At 41.1% G+C, this 24,849-nt stretch overlaps 2 protein-coding genes across 3 annotated transcripts in view; both read right to left on the bottom strand.

The window, feature by feature from the left end:
- The window catches only part of Cacnb4 (calcium voltage-gated channel auxiliary subunit beta 4), a 283,798-nt gene extending 281,009 nt beyond the window's left edge, over positions 1 to 2,789 (bottom strand). Inside the window, exons 1-2 of one of the 2 annotated variants that reach the window (XM_008837948.3) lie at positions 2,469 to 2,789; positions 1,915 to 1,998 (exon numbers count right to left, since the gene is read on the bottom strand). In XM_008837948.3, coding sequence (XP_008836170.1) covers positions 1,915 to 1,998; positions 2,469 to 2,525 — 141 coding nt within the window. In that variant the 5' untranslated portion in view covers positions 2,526 to 2,789. Of the gene's footprint in view, positions 1 to 1,914; positions 1,999 to 2,217; positions 2,360 to 2,468 lie in introns of those variants that run through there. The other variant, XM_008837949.3, reaches the window with a different exon arrangement.
- A 15,078-nt stretch (positions 2,790 to 17,867) lies between these two features.
- Stam2 (signal transducing adaptor molecule 2) overlaps positions 17,868 to 24,849 on the bottom strand; it is a 71,027-nt gene continuing 64,045 nt past the window's right edge. Inside the window, exons 13-14 of the mRNA XM_008837946.3 lie at positions 22,856 to 23,025; positions 17,868 to 20,904 (exon numbers count right to left, since the gene is read on the bottom strand). Coding sequence (XP_008836168.1) covers positions 20,676 to 20,904; positions 22,856 to 23,025 — 399 coding nt within the window. The 3' untranslated portion in view covers positions 17,868 to 20,675. The remainder of the gene's footprint in view (positions 20,905 to 22,855; positions 23,026 to 24,849) is intronic.

Below are 24,849 nucleotides of genomic sequence, written 5' to 3'. Positions count from 1 at the left end.
AATTATAGTTTATTCTTGAATTTAGACCAGTTTGCCAAATCAGTACACCCCAGTTTCAGAAAGATTTATTAACTATACTTATTCTCAAAATCTGCACTGGTCTAACTTACTCCCCAATTACTTTTTCAAGATTTTTCACATTGTTAAGCCTGCACACAGAAACCCACTCTACAGGATCTTTTACCTATATTATTTCAATCATTTACTGGTGTTAAATTAGGAACGAATAACACATTAGAAAGAATATTGTTTCGCTTGTGCTCAGAAGGTTAAAACATTACTGTAATGATAATGTGTATAAATTCCAAGTTTTAGTCAAACAGCTCATAGAATGCACTGCTGTTTAATTAGTATTTCCAAGAATCTTTAACAAGAATATACTACCAAAAATAAGCACCTACAAAAGAAATAGGAACAAAAATAGTTGCATAACTCAAAAAAAAAGATGAACAATGGCTCCCCCCTTATCAAGTACATAAATAATCCAGGCTCCTCAAAGAGGGTAAAATGTGCTTCCAGAATGAATGCAGAATCCAAAATGTATTTTAATAAGGTATTTGCTTAATGTTCACAGAATGAAAGGATAGTAGTGATCATTTGTATTTCTGTAGAAAGTAAAAAAAAATTTCATGAAAATATCAACCAAATATGCTTTACTGACCCAGGAACGGTCAGAGTCCAATGTTGAGTCTAGAGCCTATTCCACCTTGAAAATGTGTTTAACTAACAACCACAAAAGAAACACCTTAGCTGCCATCACAAATTAGAAACATATGACACCACATTCTGAGTGACCTAGAGAGAAAGAACTTCTCAAGGACACTTCAGCTGCCCAGACAGAACCCGGGATAAAAGCTTCTTGGGGGCAATGACCAAAGTCCCCCTTAGTCACCAGGAATAAGCACACCCTAACAATTTCTGCTCCAAAGAGCGACCAAGGTAAACCATTTTTGGATGATTTTTCCAGCATCCAGCGGCTCAGGGCTCCATTTACAGTTGGATAGTGGGAAAATTGAAGACCAAGGTCAAAGACACCTAAGGACTGAGCATTATGCGCTACCTTCAGTTAAAACAACTTGCCCTGGCCACGGAGAAGGCGCTCCGTAGCCGGAGCCAGGTTCCGGGCACCCACACCCTCGGAACAGAGCCGGCGCTGGGTCTCACCACCCGCTGTCGGTCCCTAGTTAAGCAAATCAGAGAAAGAGTGCCAAAATGAGACCAAACTTTCTGCTCAAAATGTCTTTCTTTTGGCCAGAACTCGGGCAACTCTCCCAAGAATGAGAAAGTATTCAAAATAGGACCCGAATTGGAGAAATCCCGATTGTCACAGCGGATCCAACCAGGTCGCCCACGTTCCTCCACGTACGAAGGTGCAAGGGGAACACGTCTAGATCTTAAATTCAGTGTGCCTGACCAGAGTTCCTGTCCTGTCCAACTTGTGTCCACAACCACAAACTTCCCAAAGCGACCAAGACACCGGGCGGGACACGAACACCGAGTGCCCACGGTACGAGAGGATAGAGTTGGAGCTCGAAGTAGAGGCAGGGAGGCTGGACCCTGGGACTTCGGGACCCGGGGCTTTAGCAGAGGGACAGAACCAAGCCTGAAGCAGAGGCTGGAACGACTGGATCCCAGGACTTCGAAACCCGGGGCTCAAGCAGAGGGGCAGGAACGGACGGGACCCGAAGCAGGTACTGGGGTGGCTGGACCCGAAGAATAGCCTGGATTCTAGGGAAGGGCCGGGGACCAAGGGAAGGCTGGGATGGCTGGACCCCAGGACTTCGGACCCGGGCTCTCGCAGAAGGATGGGGACCGAGCCAGTGACTGCGCGCGCGGACCCGGGACCGCTGGGTCCGGGCTCCCGCCCAGCACTCCTGCTCCCCAAGAGGCGCTTGGGTCCCTGCCGCCTCCTACCTGTCTGAGGATGAAGCTGGTCGAAGTGGTGCTGCCATCGGATCTTTTCAACCTGCTCCTCCGGGTCGTGGTGCCTCGGGCCACCTGGACTCGACACACGGGGGCCAGAGAGAAGCCTGTGAGGACCGGAGCCAGGAGGGCGAACAGCCGCGGCTAGAGTCCTCCTGGGGACCAGAGCCCCGGGGACCCCGGTGCCCGCACCCTAGTGTCCCCCGCGCCTCCCGAGTGCGCCCCCACTCCACCCCCTCACTCGGAGCCCGGCAGGCTGCCAGTTGCCGGAGGAGGGTGGCCCCGGGCACCCACCACATCCATTCACAAAGCCTCGTAGGTGCGGGGTCCGGGTCCCCGGCATCGGCGAAGGGATGCTTCGGACTCTCGAGCCCGAGCCCCGAAGCGAGAGCGGAGGAGGGAGGAGGAGGAGGAGGAGGAGAGGAGGAGGGGGAGGAGAGGGCGGCGCGGCGCGGAGGAGGGGAGCGGCCGCGGCTGGGACCTGCGCTCCGCACTCGCGGGCACATAGGCGGGGCGCCGGGCGGGGGTGGAGGAGGGGGCGGTACCTGCGAGGTGGGGGAGTGCGGCCCGTCAGCCGCCCCGTTCTTGGCGTAGGAGGACATGGCTCAGAGCCGCCGCATGTCCGCGCGGCGCGATGGGCGGAGGGCGCGGGGCGCGGGCCCCAGGCCGGGCAGAGAACGGAGGGAGGCGACCGGACCTCTCACCCCGCGCCTGCTCCCGGGCCGCCTGCCGGCACTTCGGGGAGCGCCGCACCTTAAAGGGGCAGAGGCGCTTCCCCAGCGCCTTTGGCGGGGTCCGGGCGAGGGGCTTCTAGGATCTCGCCTCCTGGAGCCGTGGGGAAGAAGTGTTCTCCCACCTAGAGAGCGCTCTACATCAGCGTTTTCCAGAGGATGGAGGGAGGAGAAAATCTGGGATGGGGGTGGGAGGATTAAAATAGTCTGCACAGTTTAAAATGAGACAAAGGTGGCACGGTTCATGAATCAGGACTTGGGGAGGGAAGCTGGTGCAGTGTGGCGGGGAGTGGGAAGAGCGGAGCGTTAGCGCGCGGCTGTGTGTGTGTGTGTGTGTGTGTCCCTGCACTAGAATTTTAAAAGGACAAGAACTGAACCCTCCTTCAGAGACTTCACTCATCAACCTCCAGTGGTAAGGCACCGGGTTCTGGGGCTTGCTTTTAATCGTGTTTTTGCATTGTTTGGGCAACTCTACCCTCGGAGCCGCGAGTCCCACATACCCAGGCAGACGTGGGAGAGAGCCTGCCAGCCGGAGTCTGACAGAAGATGCAGCCCCACGAGAGACCAGTGTGTCCTAGGGAGTTTTGAAGGTCATATCAGACCTGCTAAAAAACAGCAGCTGGCCACGTGCCTCCCGTTTGCATGAGGATAGCCAGTTTCCCAGAGCTGAAACTAATCCAGAAGCCGTACACAACCTTTGCATTCCAAACCCAGCTTTCCTCTGCAAATGCATGTATTTGAGATCAAATTTAAAGTAAGGAGGTAGCGGAAGGAAGGAATTTCAAGTAATTAGAAGAGAAGAAAAATACGTGAATTGAAAAAAATAGATTTTAAGTTACTCAAGAGAAATCCAGAATTAAACATAGCATTTAAAATCGCTAAATCAGTCCCCCTCACCGGGTATTTTAGTGTTTTTGTTTGCTGTTGTTGTTTTGTTGTAGTTGTTTTACTTATAGGAACAATTGCCACGTCTTGTTCTAACAATTGCGTGGCCTTATTGAAGTCCCAGTTATAGTTTATCACCAGTTGGACACGTTCCATTCCTACCTCTTCACTTAATCCAGACTTAATTTTAAGTCTTAACACTAGTCTCCTTGCCTCCAGGCTTTCCTTGCCAACAGCATGTATACAACACACACACACACGCATGCACACAAGCACATACACACACAGGTACACACTTCATTCCATCAACACACTACAAGCAAAACAATTTCCCTAAAATCCATTTGCCTGTTACTCTTTTAGAAAAAATTATTTACTTATTTTTATTTCATATGTATTTTTATTTAATGTGTATGTCTGAATGTAAGTGCACCCAGCATGCAATGTCCCAGGAAGCCAGTCATATCTCCTGGAACTGGAGATACTGACTGTTGTTAGCCTCTTTCTGAGTGCTGGGAACTGAAGCCAGGTCCTCTGCAAGAGCAGTTAGTGCTCTTAACCACTGAGCCATCTCTTCAGCCCCTAACTACTCTTCTCTAAGGTAAAGCCCAGATTTCATGGTTCAACAACTAGGCTTCTCTTTGTTTCCTTAGACATATCTTTACCCTAAAGCTCATCACATGCCACCTCATTTCCTCCAAATAGATTTCTCTATGCAAACCCAGCAAGCAGGCAGGTCTACTGACTGCTCTTACCCAACTCAGCACCAACGAGAAATCTTGGCCTTGGGGTGTCCTTAGCATCTACCCTCCACCCTACCTCCACCCCACCAAATGTGCTCAGCTCACTCTTCACAGAAATCCTCTCTGACCACTGTAGTCCTGGATAGTTCTTGTGTCCCTGAAAAAGTAGAGCATTTATTCTCTAGATATTTGGCACAAGCTGTCTTGGTTTATTAGTTCTTGTTACTGTGAAAATCTAATTTCCAAATTAGTTCTTTGGTGTCTATTACAATAGTTTATATGTAGTAGACGCCCCCAATGAAGTGTAAGGATACATCCAATAACAGATCTGCCTTAGTTAGAGCCAACCCAGTCCATTTTTAGTTCTGAACCATTTTCATAGTTGACAATCAATATACACAGACTAAATGATTATGTGGATTTGAATTTTCTGGTTTTCCACTGCCCACAGTTTTAGTGACTGAGTTACCCAAACAGAACCCATAGTGGCAAGACAGTATGAGGAGGTCTGTACATCTGTCTCACAGCAAAACTGGGGAAAATTATACGCACACACACACACACACACACACACACACACACTTAAATCTCTAGAAATTGTCCTAGTAGTTACACCACAATGGAAAATTACTTATGAAAATCTGCAAAAGCTCAGAAGAAAAAGTGTGAGAGTCTGCGATGTTGGCACCAAGACTTGCTCCCTTCCTCCTTGTGTCCTACTCAGAGAAGGAAACTCCACCCCACACAGGTGCAGTCAGGAACATGGGCTCTCTCTTCTCTAAGCTCCCAGTTGGAGGATTATTTTCCTGAGAGAGACACAATATCAATATTTATCTTCCTCTCCCAGTAATCTGTTGCTAGGAGTAAGTTCTGAATGTGCATGGGAAGGAAGCACAGGCTTCCTTCTTCTGACCAGCCCCACTCATGTCATGGATGCTCTACTTGGCCACAGCCCAGTAGAGAATACTGAATCCTGATGGAACTTGCTCCTGGCTCATGGAGAGGTAAGCTGGGAACCAGAGACTGCTGCATTTCTTTACCAAACTTCCACTTCTAAAATGCTCTTATCCAACTACCAGCCCACTTGGGCATCTTGGTTTTGGAGTATGTCCTTGACATCTGCCATCCACCCCACCTCTACCCCACCTAAAATGATAATATCACTCAGCGGTATACTACTGTCCCAACAACGAGAAAAATAGAGAATAAAATTGGATCCTTACCCCACACCACTATATAAAAGCTCAAAATGGATCAAAAAACTAAATAAAAGGGCTAGAATTTTTTTTAATTGAAAGAAAACAGAAGACTCAATCTCCATCTTGGACTTGGCAATAGACTCTTAGACATGACACCCAAAAGTACACACACAACAAACCATAGGCATATGGGACCTCATCAAAAGAAAAGCCTTTTGTGTTTACAAGGGTACAATCAAGACAGTGAAAAGATAACTTACAGAATAGGTCAAAATATTTTTTAGATGAGCAAAGGATCTGAATAGGTATTTCCCCTAAAAAGGCATATTTGTGGCCAAAAACTTTGTGAAAGGGCTCAATATTAATCATCAGGAAAGTGCAACTCAAAACCATAATGAGATACTACTGTGGTAATTTTAAGTCCCCTTTAAACCTCATGCTGAAATTTAACTGCCATCACACTATTAAGACACTGGACCTTTAAGCCATAAGGGTTCCACTCACAGATGGGACTGAAGCCATTATAAAGAGTTAGTTTGAGGGAAGAACACTGACTGCTCTTGCAGAGAACCCGGGTTCTATTCCCTGCATCCACATGATGGTTAACAACAATCTATGATTCCAGTTCCAGGGGATCCAACTCCCTCCTCTGACCTCTGAAGACACTGCACAACATGGGTGCACTCACATGCATGCAGGCAATGTACTCATACACATAAAATAAAAAAATAAAATATTTAAAAAGTTAGTTTGGCTCCCTTTTGTTGTATCTTGGTCCTTCTGCCTTCTACCATGTGATGATACAAATGTCCATCCTTAGATGCCAAAACTTTGACCTTGGACAATTCTGCCTCTAACACTATGTGAAAATAAATTATTGTTCATTATAAATCACGAAACCTCACGTGTTCTGTAATAATAGTACAAAGCAAAGTGACACCTTACACCAACTAGAATACCACAATTAAATGATCAGGTGATAAGAAGAGTTGGCAAAGATGTTGTGAAACTAGAACCATTATGTACTACTGAAGGAATGTAAAATAGTGCAACTGATTTGAAAACTTGTCTAGTAGTTTTGAAATGGTTAAATACAACGTTATTATGTGACACAGCAGTTCCATTCCTGGGTACACCCAAAAGACAAATAAATCATATCTCTACCCTAAAACTTGCATAACAATGCTTGTAACACCATTTCTATATAACCAAAAACAGAGAAAAAGTGGAAACAACCCAAATATCCATCAGCTGATGAATGGATAAAATGTGGTCTATCCATATGATGGAATACTATTATATTCATTCATAAAAAGGAATACAGAACTGACATATGCTATAAAATGGATGAACCTTGAAAAGGTTACACCAAGGGCTGGAGAGATGGCTCAGCGGTTAAGAGCACTGACTGCTCTTGCAGAGGACCCGGGTTTGAGTCCCAGCACCCACACTGTGGCTAACAACCATCTGTAACTCCAGTTCCAGGGGATCCGACACCTTTTCTGACCTCCTCGGGCACTGTACGAAATGGGTGCACTTACATACAGGCAATACACTCATACACATAAAATAAATTGAAAAATTACACCAAGAGAAAGAAGTCAGTTACAAAAGTCACAGATTATATGATCCCTTATCTCTGAAATGTCCAGAATAGGCAAATCTACAAACATAGAAAGTAGACTAGAGAATGCTTTGGATTGGAGAGGCTCTGGAAATATTGAGGTGATAGCTACAGGGTATAAGGCATTTTGGTGTGTGTGTGTGTGGTGTGTGGTGTGTGTGCATGTGGGTGGAGGCCAGAGGTCAATGTCAGGTGTCTTCCTCAATTGCTTTCCACTTTATTTACCCAGGTATCATCTCTCCCTGAACCCAGAGCTCACTGACTCAGCTAGTCCAGCTTGCCCTAGAGATCATGTCTCTGGGTCCTGAGCCCTGGGATTATAGAAAGGCCTCCACACCAGCCCAGGTTTTAGGTGGGTGCTAGGGATCCAAACTCAGGTCTTCATGCTTGCTTAGCAAGCTCTTTGTCCTCTGAGCCATCTCCACAGCTCTTAAGGGCTTCCCCCCCCAGGTGAAATAAACATTATAAAGATGAATGTAGTGATTATTGCACACATGTGCATGTATACTAACAATCATGAATTTTCTGGGCACAGTGGCACACTCAAGGCTGAGGCAAGAATGATCACTCGAGTTTATGAACCCAAGACCAGCCTAGGCAACACAGAAAGGCATTGTCTCAAAACAGAATTAAAAAACTATTGAGTTATATTCTTTAAATGGATAATTGCGAAGCATGTGAATTCTATGACAATCAAGCTGTTATTTTTAATTCTTCAGATTAAAGAAAAACCCAAAATGGATTACAGGCCTAAGTATAAATGGAAAACTGAAATACTTCTAGGAGAAAATATACCTGACTCTGGGTTTGGTGAGGTTTTAGATACACCAACCTAAAGCATGATCCAAGAAAGCCAAAACCTGATACGTTGAGCTAAATTTAAATGAAAACTTTCTGCTCTGTGACAGACTTTGTTAAAAGAATGAAAAGACAAGCTACATACTGGGGAAAATATTTGCAAGACACAAGTCTGACCAAGAACTTACAAACAAAAAGTATAAACAATTCTTAAATGTCAAGAATAAGAACAAATCCAACTAAAAACTTGGATGTAGCTCTAAAAGGTACAGATGATTACACTTAGAAATATATGTACAATTTTGAGTTAATATACGTTTCTTGATTTCGGCTGAGGGTGCAGAAGCAGTGACCCCTAGTAGCAGCAAACAAGGATCTCTAGATAGGCTGACTAGACTCAGCAGATGGACAAGCACTGGGGAATGGCTGGGGGAACTGAAAACACAGTGGACAGTAACAAGGATGACTGGGTATATGGTATCCAGTGGGGCGGGGGGGGGGGGGCTATGGGAGAGGGCTGTGCCCTTTGGGAAGTGGGTATTTAGATGAATTAAAATTGTTTGGGATGTTCTGTATGATACACACACACAAAAAAAAAAAAAACAACAAATAAAAAAATGAGTTATATTTGAGGAGGAAGCATAAAGATTTACTTCATGTTAATTAGTAGAGGTGATAAAACATTACCACTGACATCTACCTGATGATTTTATATTCATACTCAGGTGCCAAGGACCCGAGTGTAACCGACTTTGACTAGTAATAATCAGATACATAGAGATTAGAGATGCATGTGCAAACATCTATGTGTTAATAGCATTAAAATGAGTCTTTCTGTAGGAAACAGTATATTTTAAAATGAAATGGAGATCTTTTTTAAAGGTTAAAAACTCATTCAATTTTATGTCTTACAGGGTTTATACTGAGTTCAATATTGTATAACTGTATTAATTCAACTGTGAACCTAAAAATTTACAGCCACTTTTGAAAGAGATGTATCTTTGCTCTGGAAATTGTTATTATGTTAAGGCTGTAATGAAATGCTTCTTCTAACCATGTGGTTATTAAATAAATAAATAAAAATAAAAAACAGTTACACTCTTGCTAAAAAATAAATAAATAAATAAAACAGATGAACAACAAAAAAAAGTATTTGTAGAACTCACAGAGCCCAGGATTAGATGACTGTAGATTTGTTTTTAAAATCAAATCATATTTTGTCTAAGAGCCATGAGTTTAGAATATTGTTTTGTTGTGGTTTGAATCTGAAATGTCCCCCCATGAGTTTGAACCATTGGTTTCCAGCTGGTCATGCTGTTTGGAATATTATAGAACCTTTTGGACATAAGGCCTAGCTGATGGACATAGGTTACTAAGGGTAGGTCTTTGAAGGCTAAAGGCCAGTGCTCACTTTAGGCCTAGCTCTCTGCTTCCTCATCCATCAGGATATAACAAATTGTGCTACAAGCTCTCATCACCTCAGATGGAGCCCAGTTTGACTGTATCCTCTTTATTTAAATTTTTATTATTTTTATTTTATGTGTATGAGTGTATTGCCTGCATGTAAGTGAGTGCACCCATGTCATGCAATGCCCACGGAGGTCAGAAGAGGCTGTTGGATCCCCTGGGACTGGAGTTACAGACAGTTGTTAGCTGCCATGTGGGTGCTGGGATTCAAACCTAGGTCTTCCGCAAGAACAACGAGTGTTCTTAAATCCAGAGCCAAAATAAATCTTTCCTCCCTGAAGTTGTTTCTGTCATGTATTCTTTCATAGAAACAAGAAAAATAATTAATACAGAAATTTTTTTTAATTTTTAAAAATGATTTATTTAATAACAACATACTTAGAAGAAGCATATCATTACAACACAATTGACATATTCAATAACGGTTTCCTGAGGTAGGATGCATCTCTTTCAAATTTGGCTGTAAATTTTTAGGTTTACAGTTGAATTATTACAGTTATACAATATTGTACTCAGTATAAACCCTATAAGACATAAATTAAATGATGTTTTAACCTTTAAAAAGATCTCCATTTCATTATTAAAATACAGTTTCATACAGAAAAATTCTTTTTCAATGCAATTGACATTGGATGTTTGCACATGCATTTCTAATCTCTAAATATCTGATTATTACTAGTCACAGTTGGTTACTTTCTGAGCTTCTAGGCATCTGAGCATGGATATAAAGTCATCAGGTAGATTTCAATGGTAATGTTTTTCACATCTACTAATTATTGTTTTTTAATCATTATTTTTTTAATTTTTTTTTTCATACAGAAGAATTCATTCCAAAGCAATTAATACAGAAAATTTTATACTGAGACCCTGTGGTCTGTGGACCTTTGGAACTGGTCTGTATAAAGAATTTGTTTAGAGCTATGGGCTAGAGGACCCACAAAATAATGTCAGCAGTGAGTCATTCTGTGGGAATGAGGCAGACCAAAGCGCAACAGAAATGTGGATGGGGATGTTGAGGTGACTCAGTGGGTAAAAAAGTACTTGCCAAGCACACTAGATGACTAGAGCTCAATCCTTGTAACCCACAGTGGAGAGAACCAACTGCCAAAAGTTGTCTTCTGCCTTCCACATGCATTCTGTGGGATGGGCATGTGCGCACGCGCGCGCGCACACACACACACACACACACACACACAGAGAGAGAGAGAGAGAGAGAGAGAGAGAGAGAGAGAGAGTAAATCAATTTTTAAATTTTTTAATTTATTATTTTTTATTTTATGTGTATGAGTGTATTGACTGCATTAAGTGCACCCATGCTGTGCAATGCCCGAGGAAGTCAGAAGAGGGTGTTTGCTCCTCCTGGGAACTGGAGTTAGCTACCACGTGGGTGCTGGGAACCAAACCCAGGTCCTCTGCAAGAGCAGCCAGTGCTCTTAACTGTTGAGCCATCTCTCCAGTCCCTGAAGACTAGCTCTCATAGTTTTGGAGGTCACTATGCATGCTGCTAAGGGAGAAAATCAATCAATGGTCCAACCCCAGCACAGCAAACTATATTGGTGCAGTAGTGGCACTTTCATCTTGGGGGTAATCAACAGCTACTTAACTGGATTTAAAGCCTGCTCAGTGGGAGAGAACTCATGTGTGGCAATATAAACATAGCTGATACACATGGCTTGGAGAGGACTTAGATCTTAGAGAAAACCCTAAGTCTGTCACATCCCTAGACAAATGTAATTTCTTACTATATGCTAAATATGGATCCTTATGTTTACAGACAAATGTACCAGTCACCATTCATCAAAGAAGCTTGTTTTGCAACAGAGACTACTATAGAGTTTCACAACTGGTCACACACAGAGAATAAGTGTCTGTGAGATGCCCAACCCTAAGTGACACATCTACAATGGAACCTCCACACTAAAGCTCACAGAACATAATGGAAGACAGGCTAGAGAGAATACTAATGCATCTCTCAACTCTCATCAGCGAAGCTTCCTCATGCAACAGAGGGCTATGAACACAAAAGGCCACAACTGGCCAAAGTGTAGAGAACAAGAGACTGCAGAGTGTGGGTTTCTGTACAGGACTCCTATATTAAATTTCACCCAACCAGGGCTCTGGGACCACTGTGGAAGAGGGTGGAAAGATTTTAAGAGCCAGGGAAGGAGGTGCATGACCATAAGTAAAGTCTTACAGGCTCCTGGGACCTTGCCCACATGAACTTAAAGCAATGGTGTCAGCATGCACAAGACCCATGTAAGCTCAATCAGACAAAAACCAGCATAGAACTGGGGAAATGGACAGCAGGCCACAACTTTAGCAAGGAACTACTGGCAGCTGATTATTGCTGGGTGAAGAACTGATCTTTAAGGAAATGATGCTAGACAGGCTGAACAGGCTCCAGTGGATGAACTCAAACCAAGGGACATCTAGGTACACAAACTTGATAGGCCTTAATGTATATGACAAAAATGCATGAAGTTCTGTGGGCAGGCTATGGGAAGGGGAGTAGACGGCAAAGGAGGGGCTAAATATAATTAATATGTATCATATGGCATTCACAAAAATTCAATTAAAAATGTTACAACATATGTGTATTGAAAAATAAAAAAAAAGCTATCACTTTGTTGTGCCCAAACACTATTTTAAGGGTTTACTAAGTTGCTTACTTCTCAAACATGTCCACGAAGTAGGTGCTGTTTATATTCTATTTCACATATTAGCAAACTAAAGCATGGGGAAATGAAATCACTTGCCCAAAGCCAGATAGCTTGGAGTGAGAGTCAGACTTACAACTATGGGCTTTGATTTCAGAGCCTGTAATCACTGCATCACTACATTAGGCACCATGCATGTAGAATGCATGATAAATGGCACATTCATGTTGTTAGTACTTCACAGAATATACGTGAAGAGATTTTGGAAATCAATCATGTTGCTTTTAAGCTAGGAGCACACGAAATCACAAGAGCAATGAATGAGCTTAATTACATATTATGTGTTTAAGTTTACACTTATGACCAAATGCTGTATAAAAGTTCTGAAATGTCCTGAGTTTTTGTCTTTCTGTGTGTGTGGGAGGAGGGGTGGAATAGGGTCTCACATCATAGAGCCCAGACTAAGCTAGAATTCACTATGTAGCTCTGGTTGGCCTCAAATTCAGGTTAATCCTCCTGTCTCAGCCTCCCAAGTGCTGAGATTACAGGTGAGACACCACACCTAGCTGTGTCTTTCTCTTAAGAATTTCTCCAATATTTTCCTGTTCTGAGTACTCTGCTCCAAATATCGAAATTTGGCTCAAAAAGTACAAAAGACATTCAAAATATTAAAGATTACTGTTATGAGCCGGCCAGGTGATGCAGTAGTGCTGTAGTCCCAGCACTTGGGAGGCAGAGGCAGGCAGATCGGAAAGTGAATGGTGGCCTCAAAAAGATTCCTTTAAAAAGCTGGGTGTGGTGGCGCTGGGACTACAGGGTTAAAAAAAAAAAAAAAAAAAAAAAAAAAAAAAAAAAAAAAATTACTGTTACAAAACCTAGGATAAAGTATTATTCCTCTGAAAATTTTTGTTCTTACTAGCATGTACAAAATGTACTTTGATCATATTCACACCTACCCCATAACCCTTTCATGTACCCTGTTCCTTCTGCTGGCCCCTTTCCTTTAGCCTGAAAAACTTATCCATGTGAAACTCTTCTCTGGGTATAATTTTGAAGGGTACAAATGATTCAGATGGCAACAGAAGCACATATCAGTCTAAGTTGTAATCACTATGAGGATGTGTCACATACATCTAGGTGCTACCTACCAGCTATTTAAACATTTATTCTGTATTTCTTGTAGCAGGTATGTTTGCTGTATTTCTGATAGCCATACCATATGGACTGGCTTGTGGTCTAGGCTGTGGCTCGACTGCTCTTGCCTCATTCCCCAGTGCAGGCTGATGTGAAAGCCATAGTCTGGGATGTACCAGCTCTGCAGTGCATGGTCACCAGAGATATTGGGCATTCATGGTACTAGCTAAACTTCTGTTCAGATGTAGGCAGAAAAGTGGGAATTGAAATCCACAAACAGTGTAATTCCCTTATTAAATATTATTTACTTAAATGAGAGTTATAAAGTCTAATCACCTTTAACCTGTACCATCTTCATTCTGCCACTGTGGGTACATTACGCAAATGGTTTCTATAATATTTAAACATCCCCCTGAAAGCTTGAACTGTCAAATTATGTGAATTACAGTATTAAAATTTCAGTTTTCCTATTCTTTGTGATGAACATTTTCCTGCCACATCAGAAAGACGTGTGTTGTGGTTGTGGTTCTCTCTGCTTGGCTGAATTTCTGGGCTTAGAGTGAAGAAACAGGCAGTTTGATGAGCACTGGAGACACTAAGGTGTTTTCAAAGCAAGTCATTTGCCTTTTTGACCTTTAAACTGAACCCTATCCCATTTAAAAAAATTATTTTTATTTTATGTGTATGAGTGTATTGCCTGCATGTATGAGTGCACCCAGGTCGTGCAATGCCGCAGAGATAAGATGGCTTTGGATTCCCCTGGAACTGTAGTAAAGGACGGTTCGTAGCTGCCATGTGGGTGCTGGGAATCGAACCTGGATCCTCTGCATGAGCAGTCAGTGCTCTTAACCGCTGGGCCATCTCTCCAGCCCCCTCCTCTGTCTTTTTAAATTAAAAAATATTGTTTTGTGAGTGCAGGACCATGGGGGAGGGGACATACATGACATGGCACACTGATGGTCAGAGGACTACACTGTCGAGTTGGTTCTTTCCTTCCACCTTATTTTGGTTCTGGGGATTGAACTCAGGTCACCAGGCTTGTTCAGCAAGCACTTTTACCTGCTGAGCCATCTCATGGCCCCTGCTCTTTTGTCTCTTGATACATAGTCCCTCATTTCTAAGCCAACATGGGTTTTGAGATGTGTCACAGACTAAAATAAAATGAAATTCTACAATAAATTCAGAAATGTTAAGATGGGGGCTGGTGGGATGCCTCAGCAAGTAAAGGTGCTTGCCACCAAGCCTGAACACCTGAGTTTAATCACCTGGACTCACATGGCAGAAAGAGAGAAGACTGCCGTAAGTTGGTCTTCTGATTTGCACACATGTGGCATGGCAAGTCAAGATTCCTCACCACCAACACTCCATAGAGGTCAGAAGAGAGCATCAGATCCCTTGAAACTAAAGTTACTGATGGCTGCTAACCACCATGTGAGTGCCACGAACTGAACCCAGGTCCTTAGCAGCCAGTGCTCTGAAACACTGAGCCATCTCTCCAGCCCCTTAAATAAGTGAAATTTAAAAATTAACAAGATACCAATAAGCAATCACATGAATTAAAAAAAAAAAAAAAAAGGTCAAAGAGAACTAGAGCCAGAATGCCAGGCCCCAGCAAGCGGCATGCAGCTCTTGGCTCCATCATTTCATTCTTCATTCCAGTCATTTCACGCACCTCCGCTGGCCTGGGAATATAAAACACGGCTCTGAGTTCTGAAGCATTTTACAGACGTGCTCGGGGCAGAGATTTCACGTATAACCAAACTCTGTCCAACAGCGAGCTTGACAAATTGTTAGATAAGATCTTTAATTTTTTACTTACATATAAAATCCAATGACAGTCTGGAACTGATGTAGCCACTCAAAGATGTTATCAAGGAACCAGGTATCTCTAAGCCATCACAACTTTAGCCTTTATATCAATATTAATCACTTGGCATTGAATCTGCTTCCAAATCCAAAGCTTTTCTATTTAAACTTTTTTCTTTCTTCCTACGATGCTCTTCGCAAGAACTCTGACCTAAATCTCATTGGCCAAAACCTTGCATGTGGCCAGCTCTGGCTGCAAACTCTGGAAAGGCAAGTACCATTGTTTTGTCTACTAGCTTCTATGCAGAAGAACTTAAGATGGCTGATTGGAAATGCATGCTAAAAGAACGAAACTATACTGAACGTACTAGTGCAGTAGCAACCACTGTAACACAGAAGACACTTCAGAAACAAAGGGTTTGGGGGCCCGTGAAAGGTGGGCTGAACCTTGAAAAGATGTTTCATTAGATGGGCAAAAACATTCCTGCAAGGGAAAAATATAATGGGGGCCAAACAATTAAGACAGATTGGCATGAGGAATTTTGGGGTGTGAATTTGTCTAGCATATAGGAGTGGAATAGGGGCAAGGATGTGCTTATTCCTCATCCACAGTCCAACAGTGGCCTGAACTCACGCTGGATGTTTTTCCCTCAGCAGCACTGTCGAATTTTGGAAAAAACAGGCTATGCAAGAGCTTCAAGGCAGAACATGTCTGCTCACAACCAAAGGAACTTCAACTTGATGTCACCTGCCACTTCCTCTGGAACAGTACTTGGTACTGCTTCCCCAGGGTTTGACTCATCCTATGTAACAGTCTCGGAAAACTTATGCATTGCCATGAAATTCTGGTCTCCTCAGAGCCTGGTTTAATCCCAGCAATCAGACTGAAAGAGGAGGATCCTGACTCTGACACCAGCCTGAACTACAAAGTCAAACTGTTAGGGGTAGGAAAAGGTGAATAGATGAGTATATGGTATATGCACACATTGGAGTAAAAACTTATAAAAGAAATCAAAGTACTCACACTTGCTATAATAAAATCAGCAAAAATACCATGCTTCACCACATGCCTAATATGCATAAAGCTCTAGGTTTGAACCCCAGTACCACAAACAAGAAAATATTATGCTCGAGTAAAGCCATTAAGTGAAAGATGCCAAACACAAAAAGGTCTGATTTTCAAACTAGAGGCAACTGCATAACATTGTGAATGTACATAGTAAACACCATCACAATAGTGTTATGAAATGTTTGATTTTATTATGTAAATTTCAATTAGACAAAACCAGTAGCTGGTTCCTAGATCAAAATGTCATCAATAAAGGATTTCTTGCTTTGAAGGCATTGGAAACCTTTAATTTCCCCATTAGGATATTAAATGGTTTAAAATAAGAGAACCAGGGGTGGAGAGATGGCTCAGTGGTTAAGAGCATAGGCTGCTCTCGCAGAAGACCCAGGTTTGATTCCCAGCACCTACATGGCGGCTAACAACCATCCACAATTCCAGTTCAAGTGGATCCAACATCCTCTTCTAACCTCCTTGGGTACTGCACAACAGGGGTGCACCTACCTACATGGAGGCAATACGCTCATACACATAAAATAAAAAGTATTAAAAAAAAAAAATAAGAGCACCAGATCTCTATTGTTCAGTGGAGTCTGCCTAGCTCTGCTCCTATTTGTCTTTGAGCACTGACCCCATCAATAAGTGCCCACTACTCACGATGGGCAGGAGTGGATAGTAACTGGAAAAAAAAAAAAAAGGTGACCTTGCTACATGTGAAGGAATCAAATATTGAAATACCAACACGGAAATAAAATCATTAAAATGGGATTATGGGATTAACAGGGGTCTTAGCTTCACCTGTTAGGCAATTTCAATAATGAAACCATAAGGTTTACCAGGGCCATGGAACTAAGTCCCAAAAACTCGGAGGCTTAATTTAAAAACAAGGTATTTATTTTCTCCTAGTTGTGGCAACTAGAAGTCTGCAATTCAGGTGCTCACAGGTCGTGTTCCCCTTGAAGGCTCCCAAAGAGTGTTTTCCCCGTTCCAGCTAAGCAGTCACTGGCTTCTTTGTGTAAGTGTAACTTCGGTCCCCACCTTCACTGTGGCCTAGCTCACTGGGTCCTGTCTTTCCATCCTCTTCTAAAAAGACACCATCAGGAGCCCATCCTAAATCTAGAATGGTCTACTCAAGATCCTTACTAACCTTATCTCCATAGATTTTTATTTTCTTTTTTCATTTTTAAAAAATATTTTATTTATTTTTTTTTTACCTTATGAGTGTATTGCCTGCATGTAGATAAGTGCACCCATGTCGTGCAATGCCCGCGGAGGACAGAAGAAGCCGTCAGATCCCCTGGAACTGGAGTTATGAACAGTTGTTAGCTTCCACGTGGGTGCTGAGATTCGAACCTGGGTCTTCTGCAAGAACAGCCAGTGTTCTTAACCGCTGAGCCATCTCTCCAGCCCCATATAGACTTTTATTTTCAAGTTAGGTCAACATTATGACATTCTAAGTGGACATGAATATGAGGATGAATGGGACACTTAGCTTATTGTGTCATGTGAGCCACATTTCTTTTTCAGACCTCATTAAGATTTTAAAAAACAAAAACCAAAACCTCTCAAATTGAAACTTAGCTTCATAAAAATCAGAATCTTTCCTCTCTAGGTAGGGACAATTTTTTTAAAGTTTATTTTTTAAGAGAAAATGAAGTCAAACAAAGCAATCAAACTGAGTCTTGCCTTTTATCTAAAAACTAAAATTGAAGTAAATAGAGAAAACTCTTTGGTAGACTCGTTAAGTCAGTGCTGTGTTATTTACAATATATTGGTTTTAGAGTAACACCAGTGTCACATCATGATGACAATTCAACAGATCCTCTCCAAGAACTCAGGAACATTAAAATTTATTTTTTCACCAACAAGAGCTTTTAAAAAGGTCCCTAAGGCCACTTTATTTTCCCCGTTTGCAATGTTAGGGGTCAAACCCAGAGACTTCCAAATGCAAAGTGCACATTCTCTGTCACTGAATCACACCCCTAAATCAGACACAGTTTTACAGCATTTACAATAATTTTTCAAAATATGGATAAAACTTTATTATCATCTTCAGTGTACAGTGAAATTGTTAGTCAAATACCAACTACCTGAAATAGCATAATGGACAAACACATCTTCAAATCCCAAGGGATGAAGAGAATTAATGTGTAGGTAATTTTGTAAATAAAATACCAAATAAAAAGACAATGTTGGTTGGCTACACATTTTTCAAACTATATAAACATGTCCCACTCTAACGTCCAAGAGTATTGTTCTACATCAATAAAATTAATTCTATTTAAGGGATTTTTTTTCATATAAAGACTTCATATGAAAAATCAGGTTGATTTTTAAATTTTTGTTAGAAAAGTATGAACCCAATGTAGAAATCTGAAGGTAGACTATTCCTTTGGCAGAAAATAAATAACTTATAAAACATCTTAAAATAAATATAGTCCCTAAGATCACGAGAATAAAAAAATATATCCTTACATTTCTTATTAATACTAAAACCAGATCAATACAGACACCATTTTATATTTAATGCTATCTATACCTTGCAACACAGATTTCTTTAGAGTCTCCCTGTAGCCCCAGCTTGCCTGCAGCTTACTATGTAGATCAGCCTGGCCTTGAACTCACAGAGAGCCACCTGCCTCTGCCTCCTGAATGCTGGGATTAAAGACGTGCACCACCAGGCCTGCAGAAAATTATTTTTAAGAGGAAGAAACTTCTGCATGTATAAACCTTCAGAGATACCAATGTACACTATTTATACACGTCACATGTTTTATTATTCCACAATTCCATTAACTGAACTTTATCAGCTGGTCTCTATTTAGTAGGTATGTAGTATTTATACTGACACAAAGACTTCAACTGAATTAAGCTTTTATACTTTAAATGAGAATAAAACATGAAATACAGAAACATTAAAATAAATTTATTAAATACAGTTTGGAAGGAAAAGATTTTCTACATATACAAACATTATTATCAAGAGCAGCTTTCGAATTTTTTTTTTTTTTACTTAATTTTTTAAAACAGAAAAGTAGTTTCCAAATGCAAGGTGCATGTTGAAGTTTTTTTTTTTTTTGTAAGCATCTAAGTGAATTCACCTGAAGGGAAAACACTGGACAAAACCAGAATGAGGCAGAGAAGGCTGCACCGCTCTTTTCAGTCTCTTGTATCTGCAAACACTGCTTGTTCTTCATGTGCTCACCACTGCAGACAGTAGTGCACTCTAGAATAGCATTTCTTGGAAAAAAGAACATCTGTAAAAAGATAAATGACAACATTTCCAAATTGCCTTTAAATAGACTTTTAGTAGAAAGATTATGTGTTTTAAAAAGAAATATATAGAAATCTTGGACTCATGCAAAAATTTTAACTTTTAAAAATTAAGCTTAGATAATTTTCTTAGTCTAAATATCAAGTATCTGTAAGCATATGCATCTGTACTTTCTATTTCTGAATTATGTAAGAAGTTGGTAGATAATAAAGTAGTGTGCAAAATTTTAAGAGAAAAGCCCTACTGATTTACTACAAACTCCCATAGTATATGGGATTTCGTACTACAAACTAATTTAAAACATGAGCTTCAGAAGGCACCTGACCACTTTCCTGTAAGTGCACTCTCTTCTTTCAGATCACTGGCTAACTGTTATGACAGAGGCTCAGAATTACCTCTGAAGGAACTCACAATTTTTCAGCAGCTTGGCACCGATGACAGCTTACCAATGGTTCAACCACTTCTTTAAGAAAGTAACATGCCCACAACACTCTTCTCCCCCATTAGGGTTTCTATCACCTTAGATTCTGAAGAATGTCTCCTGGCTCCATGCACCGATAATCCCCAAGAAGGAAATGCAGGGCCCTGCACACACTGTAAGAGGGAAAGCCAATGGACTGTGCCTTCATCACACAACAGCCAAAGTCATTTGCAAAGGTCAACAGTGGAAATTCTAAATACCAGGGACACTTGTACAAGAGGAAATGTCTTTCCTTAGGGAAGGCAAACATTCTGTGGAGCATTCTATAGCCCACAGTCGGTGCTGCTGTTGAGAGGACTGGCTAACTGCTTTGTCACACATCTGCATTTACATGGTTTTCACTGTTAATAACAGAAAACATTTTTGTTCCTTCCAAATTGCTCTTGCTTCTGCAGACAATTATATGCTAATTATTACTCAACATAACACAGAGAGCAAAGCTGACTGCAAACACAACTGTAATTTAAGGAGCCAAAAGGAAATATGCTGGCAAGCTAAATGCTTACCCAAAAAGATGTTTGCCTTTTAAAATAATAGTGTGTGGGAAATTTTTTAAAAATGTTTAAAGGCCTTCAGTGCTCCTAAAACTCGTATCTTAGGGGAAAACAATGGACTCTCTAAAGAAAAAAATTCTACACTGCTGTCTCATACCATGTAGTGTCACAGAGCTATTCACTGAGCACCCAGATTTATGTAAAGATTTGAAAGCAGAACAAAACTAACTGGACATAAAAGCTTTTACGGCCTTCAGAGCAGGTGGGTCTTTGTGCTTTATTTATTCATGGTTCTTTTCAATTCAGAGGAAGAAGTTTCAAAGTTTTCAGGTTACAATCACATGGGTTGAGTGATACACTTATGAAGACTTCAAGCAAACTCTTGGTTTGTCTCTAAAGGAGAGGCTGCTGATGATAATTTGTTTGCGGCTGTACAACTGAAGGGGCTGGAACTGCCACTGGAAAGCCAGTCAGCTGGGGCAAACTGGACGTGGTATTCTGGTAAGACACCATATCTGCTGACATCCCCATGGGCTGTGTGTAAGCAGCTGTACCGGTAGCTGATGGAAGATTAGAGTTCTGGTTCGTGTAAGAAGCATTGGAAAGGGTGTCTTGTCCAGTGCTGTAAGTGAAATTTTAAGAAGAAAATCACATTGACTTTGCTAGGTACGGCACAGATCATCATGACAAACATGCCTTTTCCATCTTCTTTTTATCGTTGTTTTTGAGATAGGGTCCTCCCTATAGCTCTAGCTGGCCTGGAACTCACTATGTAGACTAGACTGGACTCGATTTCAGAGATCCGCCTGCCTCTGCTGCTTAGATTACAGGGGTGTACCACCACACCCAGCTCCATCTTCTTTTTTTAAGTGTTAAAAAAATTGTTTTTATTTTATGCGTATGAGTATTTTGCCAGAATATATGTAACTGGCACCACATGCATGCAATGCCTGTGAAGACCAGAAGAGGGCGTTGGATCTCCTTGGAACTAGAGTTACAGAGGTTGTTAGCTGCCATGTGGGTGGCTGGGAGCCAAACCCAGGTGCTCTGTAAGAGCATCCAGTGCTCTTAACCTCTGAACCATCTCTCCAGCCCCTTTTATAAACTTTTAAAGTAGCTATCAAATACTGTTAGTGTTATTTTTATATTTACTAAGAAGGAGTTTGGATGTTCTTCTGTAACCCCAGTACAGGGAAGCAGGCAGATGCTGGGGGCTGGCTGGCTGGCCAGGGTAGTCAAAATGGAGAGCTCTAGATTTAGTGAGAGACCCTGTCTCAAAAAATAAGGTGGAGAGTGCTTGAAGAAGACATTCTGATGTCAGACTAGCTTCCACTCATGCCCACATGGGCAAGCACCTGCAAGCGTACACACACACACACACACACACACACACACACACACACTACACCTCACAAACTAAATAGGAAAGAAATCACACCAAATTGCAGGACTTCTGCTTTTCTCCTATTATTACTATGGTAATAATAAACTATACCAACTATATCATCTTTTTCTCCATAGTTCTCCTGGAACAAAACTGTATTTTAATTTAACCCACAGATACAGGATTATTATATTTTTATTGTGTTTTTTTAATTTTATGTGTATGTGTATATTGCCTGCATGTAGGTAGGTGCACCCATGTCATGCAATGCCTGCGGAGGTCAGAAGAGGCTGTCAGACCTCCTGGGACTGGAGTTATGGACAGCTGTTAGCTGCCATGTGGGTTCTGGGATTCGAACCCGGGTCTTCCGCAAGAACAACCAGTGTTCTTAACTACTGAGCCATCTCTCCAGCCCCAGGATTATTTATTTTCAGGTAGTACCTAAAACTTCTCCTCATGGACTTTTAAGAGCAGAGGAGGACCTTACACAGCAACTACATATTACTGAATACACATTTTCCAAGGTAAATAGAAAAAATAAAAATAAGATTCTCAGAGAAGCATTTACATACTGAAATTAAACCACAAAGTCCATTACTCAAACACAATCCCATTTAAGGGTGAATGAAATAATAGCTTTCTAACATTTAGGAGTGCATGCAGATAAGTGTGTCTAGGATTACTTCATTAGGATGACCACAGCATAGTGCTAAGAACACCATGGCATTAGTCTCCATGAAGGAGCACTTGCTTTATTTTGTCCTACAGTCCTAAATTCTAGGCTCAAGGTATGGCTAGCTGAACTAAGGGCAATACCATTCCATTAGGAATGGCCCTTTAGTAACTCCATCTTAAATGCTGGGGGGGGCTGGAGAGATGGCTCAGTGGTTAAGAGCACTGGCTGCTTTTGCAGAGGACCCTGGTTCAATTCCCAGCACCAACATGGCAGCTAACAACCATCCATAACTCCAGTTCCAGGGAATCTGATGCCCTCTTCTGACCTATGCAAGCACTGCAGGACACAGGTGTATTTACATACATGCAGGCAATACACTTATACACATAAAATAGAAATAAATAAAATTTAAAAATTATTAAAAAAGAGTAAAATTTAGAAATATTCTTGTAAAAAGAAGTCTATATGTTCTTACTCCAAAAGACTAAGAAAAATTAATTCTCCAAAACTTACCTTAAATATGGAGTTTGGACAGTGTGTACTGTGACTGAGGAACTCACATTTGGAGGTAGAGTTCTCAACGAGCCCACAGGATCCTGTCCTAGGTTATAGCTCTGGGCAACAGACACTTGGTGAATGCTTTGTCCCAGGTAGTTTCCACCATGTGACTGAACTGGATATGTCTATTAACCAAAGAGAAAAAGTTGAGTCTTTGCTCTTGATCATCTACCTAACACCTAAAACTTCAAGACTTATCAGAAAGAAAATGTTTAGTTATTCTGGAAACAATCTGATTCTACCAGTCCTTCTACCCTAGAACAAAAAGCAGAGAGCTTCCAACTCACAGTGTCGTCTGTGAACATATACCATTTGTTCAATTGTTCTTTTATTTTTCGGGCAGTTAGAAGAAAAAAGGGAGTATTGCATTTTTTAAATAGAGGGTTAGAATCTTTCAAGACCGCTTGTTACTCAGTAATATATACATCTTGCTTAGCCACAGAACTTCCCTTGAAGGGACACCCATGATTACTTCAGGTCACCATGAGAATGACATCTATCCTCAGCCCCATCCCAACTCCTTCCTATTGGAAACAAGGTTGAAAAAGAAATGGTATCAGGATGTCAAACCCTTTCTAGCCATATGTACTTTATCTCCTGCCTTTGGAAGACAGAAGGAAGGAATTATGAGTATAAGAGAAAATGCATCCTCAGGAAACAGCAAAGTCACTGGACTCTTATGTATATCTACTTGATTTTCATGGTAACAGCTCCTTAAGGACAGTCTATCTGCATACTTATAGCAGCATTTAGAAACAATGCATGTGCTCAATAAATATATAGTAGCAATCATGGTTCCAGTTTTATTTAAAACAAAGACACTAAAATTTAGAATATCAGGAATGCCAAATCAACTACATTAAGAGCAGTAAATCACCCCAGGCTGTGGGAACAGGCCTTTTCTGCAGTTTATGCTTGCTGAGTGGCCTTCACAGATGTAACTAATGGTGCTACTACCCCACCTGATTCTAGTAGATAGATATATTTTTCAAAACAGGACAGGAACTTTTGAACATTTCAAATATTCTTTTGTGTGTGAATTATATAGGTAAGAGGTTATGTGAAAAAGCAAAAGTTAGCCTTAAAAAAAACTGTTGTATATAGAATGCAACTAAACACACACAAAAATGGCATAGGAATGACAACCTTTCACAGACACAAAGAAACAGTGTTCTGTCATACAATGGTGCACATTTCTACTTGGCTCCATTTTCACAGCAGCAGCAAACAACTCTTTGAAAATAGAAGTAATCTTGAAAAAACTGCAGCAGTTTTTCTGTTCCCAGAAATTCTTTCTGAGCGCATATGTAATTTTCAAAAAGTTCACAGCATAGCATATTTGATAAATGCATCTTGTCTGATGTGACAGTTACCACAGTAACCATTCGTCTTTTTTAACTTAGCAATTACACTGTGTTAAGTCATCTATTTATGCACCCACATCTACCTTTTCTCCTTGGTGTCTCCTTCACACATACTCCGTCACATACCAGTTTTCATAAATTAACACAATTTTGCTCATCCATGTTCATTTTGAATTTAATTGGCTAAAATTTGAAAAATAGTTCAGAATGGGAAATACTGAAAAAAAGTATTCCCATGTCAGTAGCAGGTAGGAAAAGGTGAAGAACACTGGGGGAAAATGCTGTCGATGGATAGCTTTGGCATCTCTCTCACAGCCTTCACATCATCACTACTCATGGTTTTAAGTCATGCATCTAAGAAAATATAAAGCATGCTCTGAGAACAAAAGTTCACTAACTAAGCCTTTGAATAATTACATAAGTCAAAGACATCGTGAAGAGATTTTTTTTTCTTATTATTTATTTATTTATTTTTTTTTTTAATTAAAAGAAGCATTTACAACAGCATTAACCTATTCAATAACATTTTTCTGAGCTAGGGTACATCTCTTTCAAAATTGGCTGTACATTTTTAGGTTTACAGAT

The sequence above is a fragment of the Nannospalax galili genome, unplaced genomic scaffold, assembly GCF_000622305.1.
Source record: "Nannospalax galili isolate Female #2095 unplaced genomic scaffold, S.galili_v1.0 scaffold499, whole genome shotgun sequence".
NCBI lineage: Eukaryota > Metazoa > Chordata > Mammalia > Rodentia > Spalacidae > Nannospalax > Nannospalax galili.
Note: the sequence above shows the minus strand (reverse complement) of the source record. Positions and strands in the feature narration are given on the sequence as shown.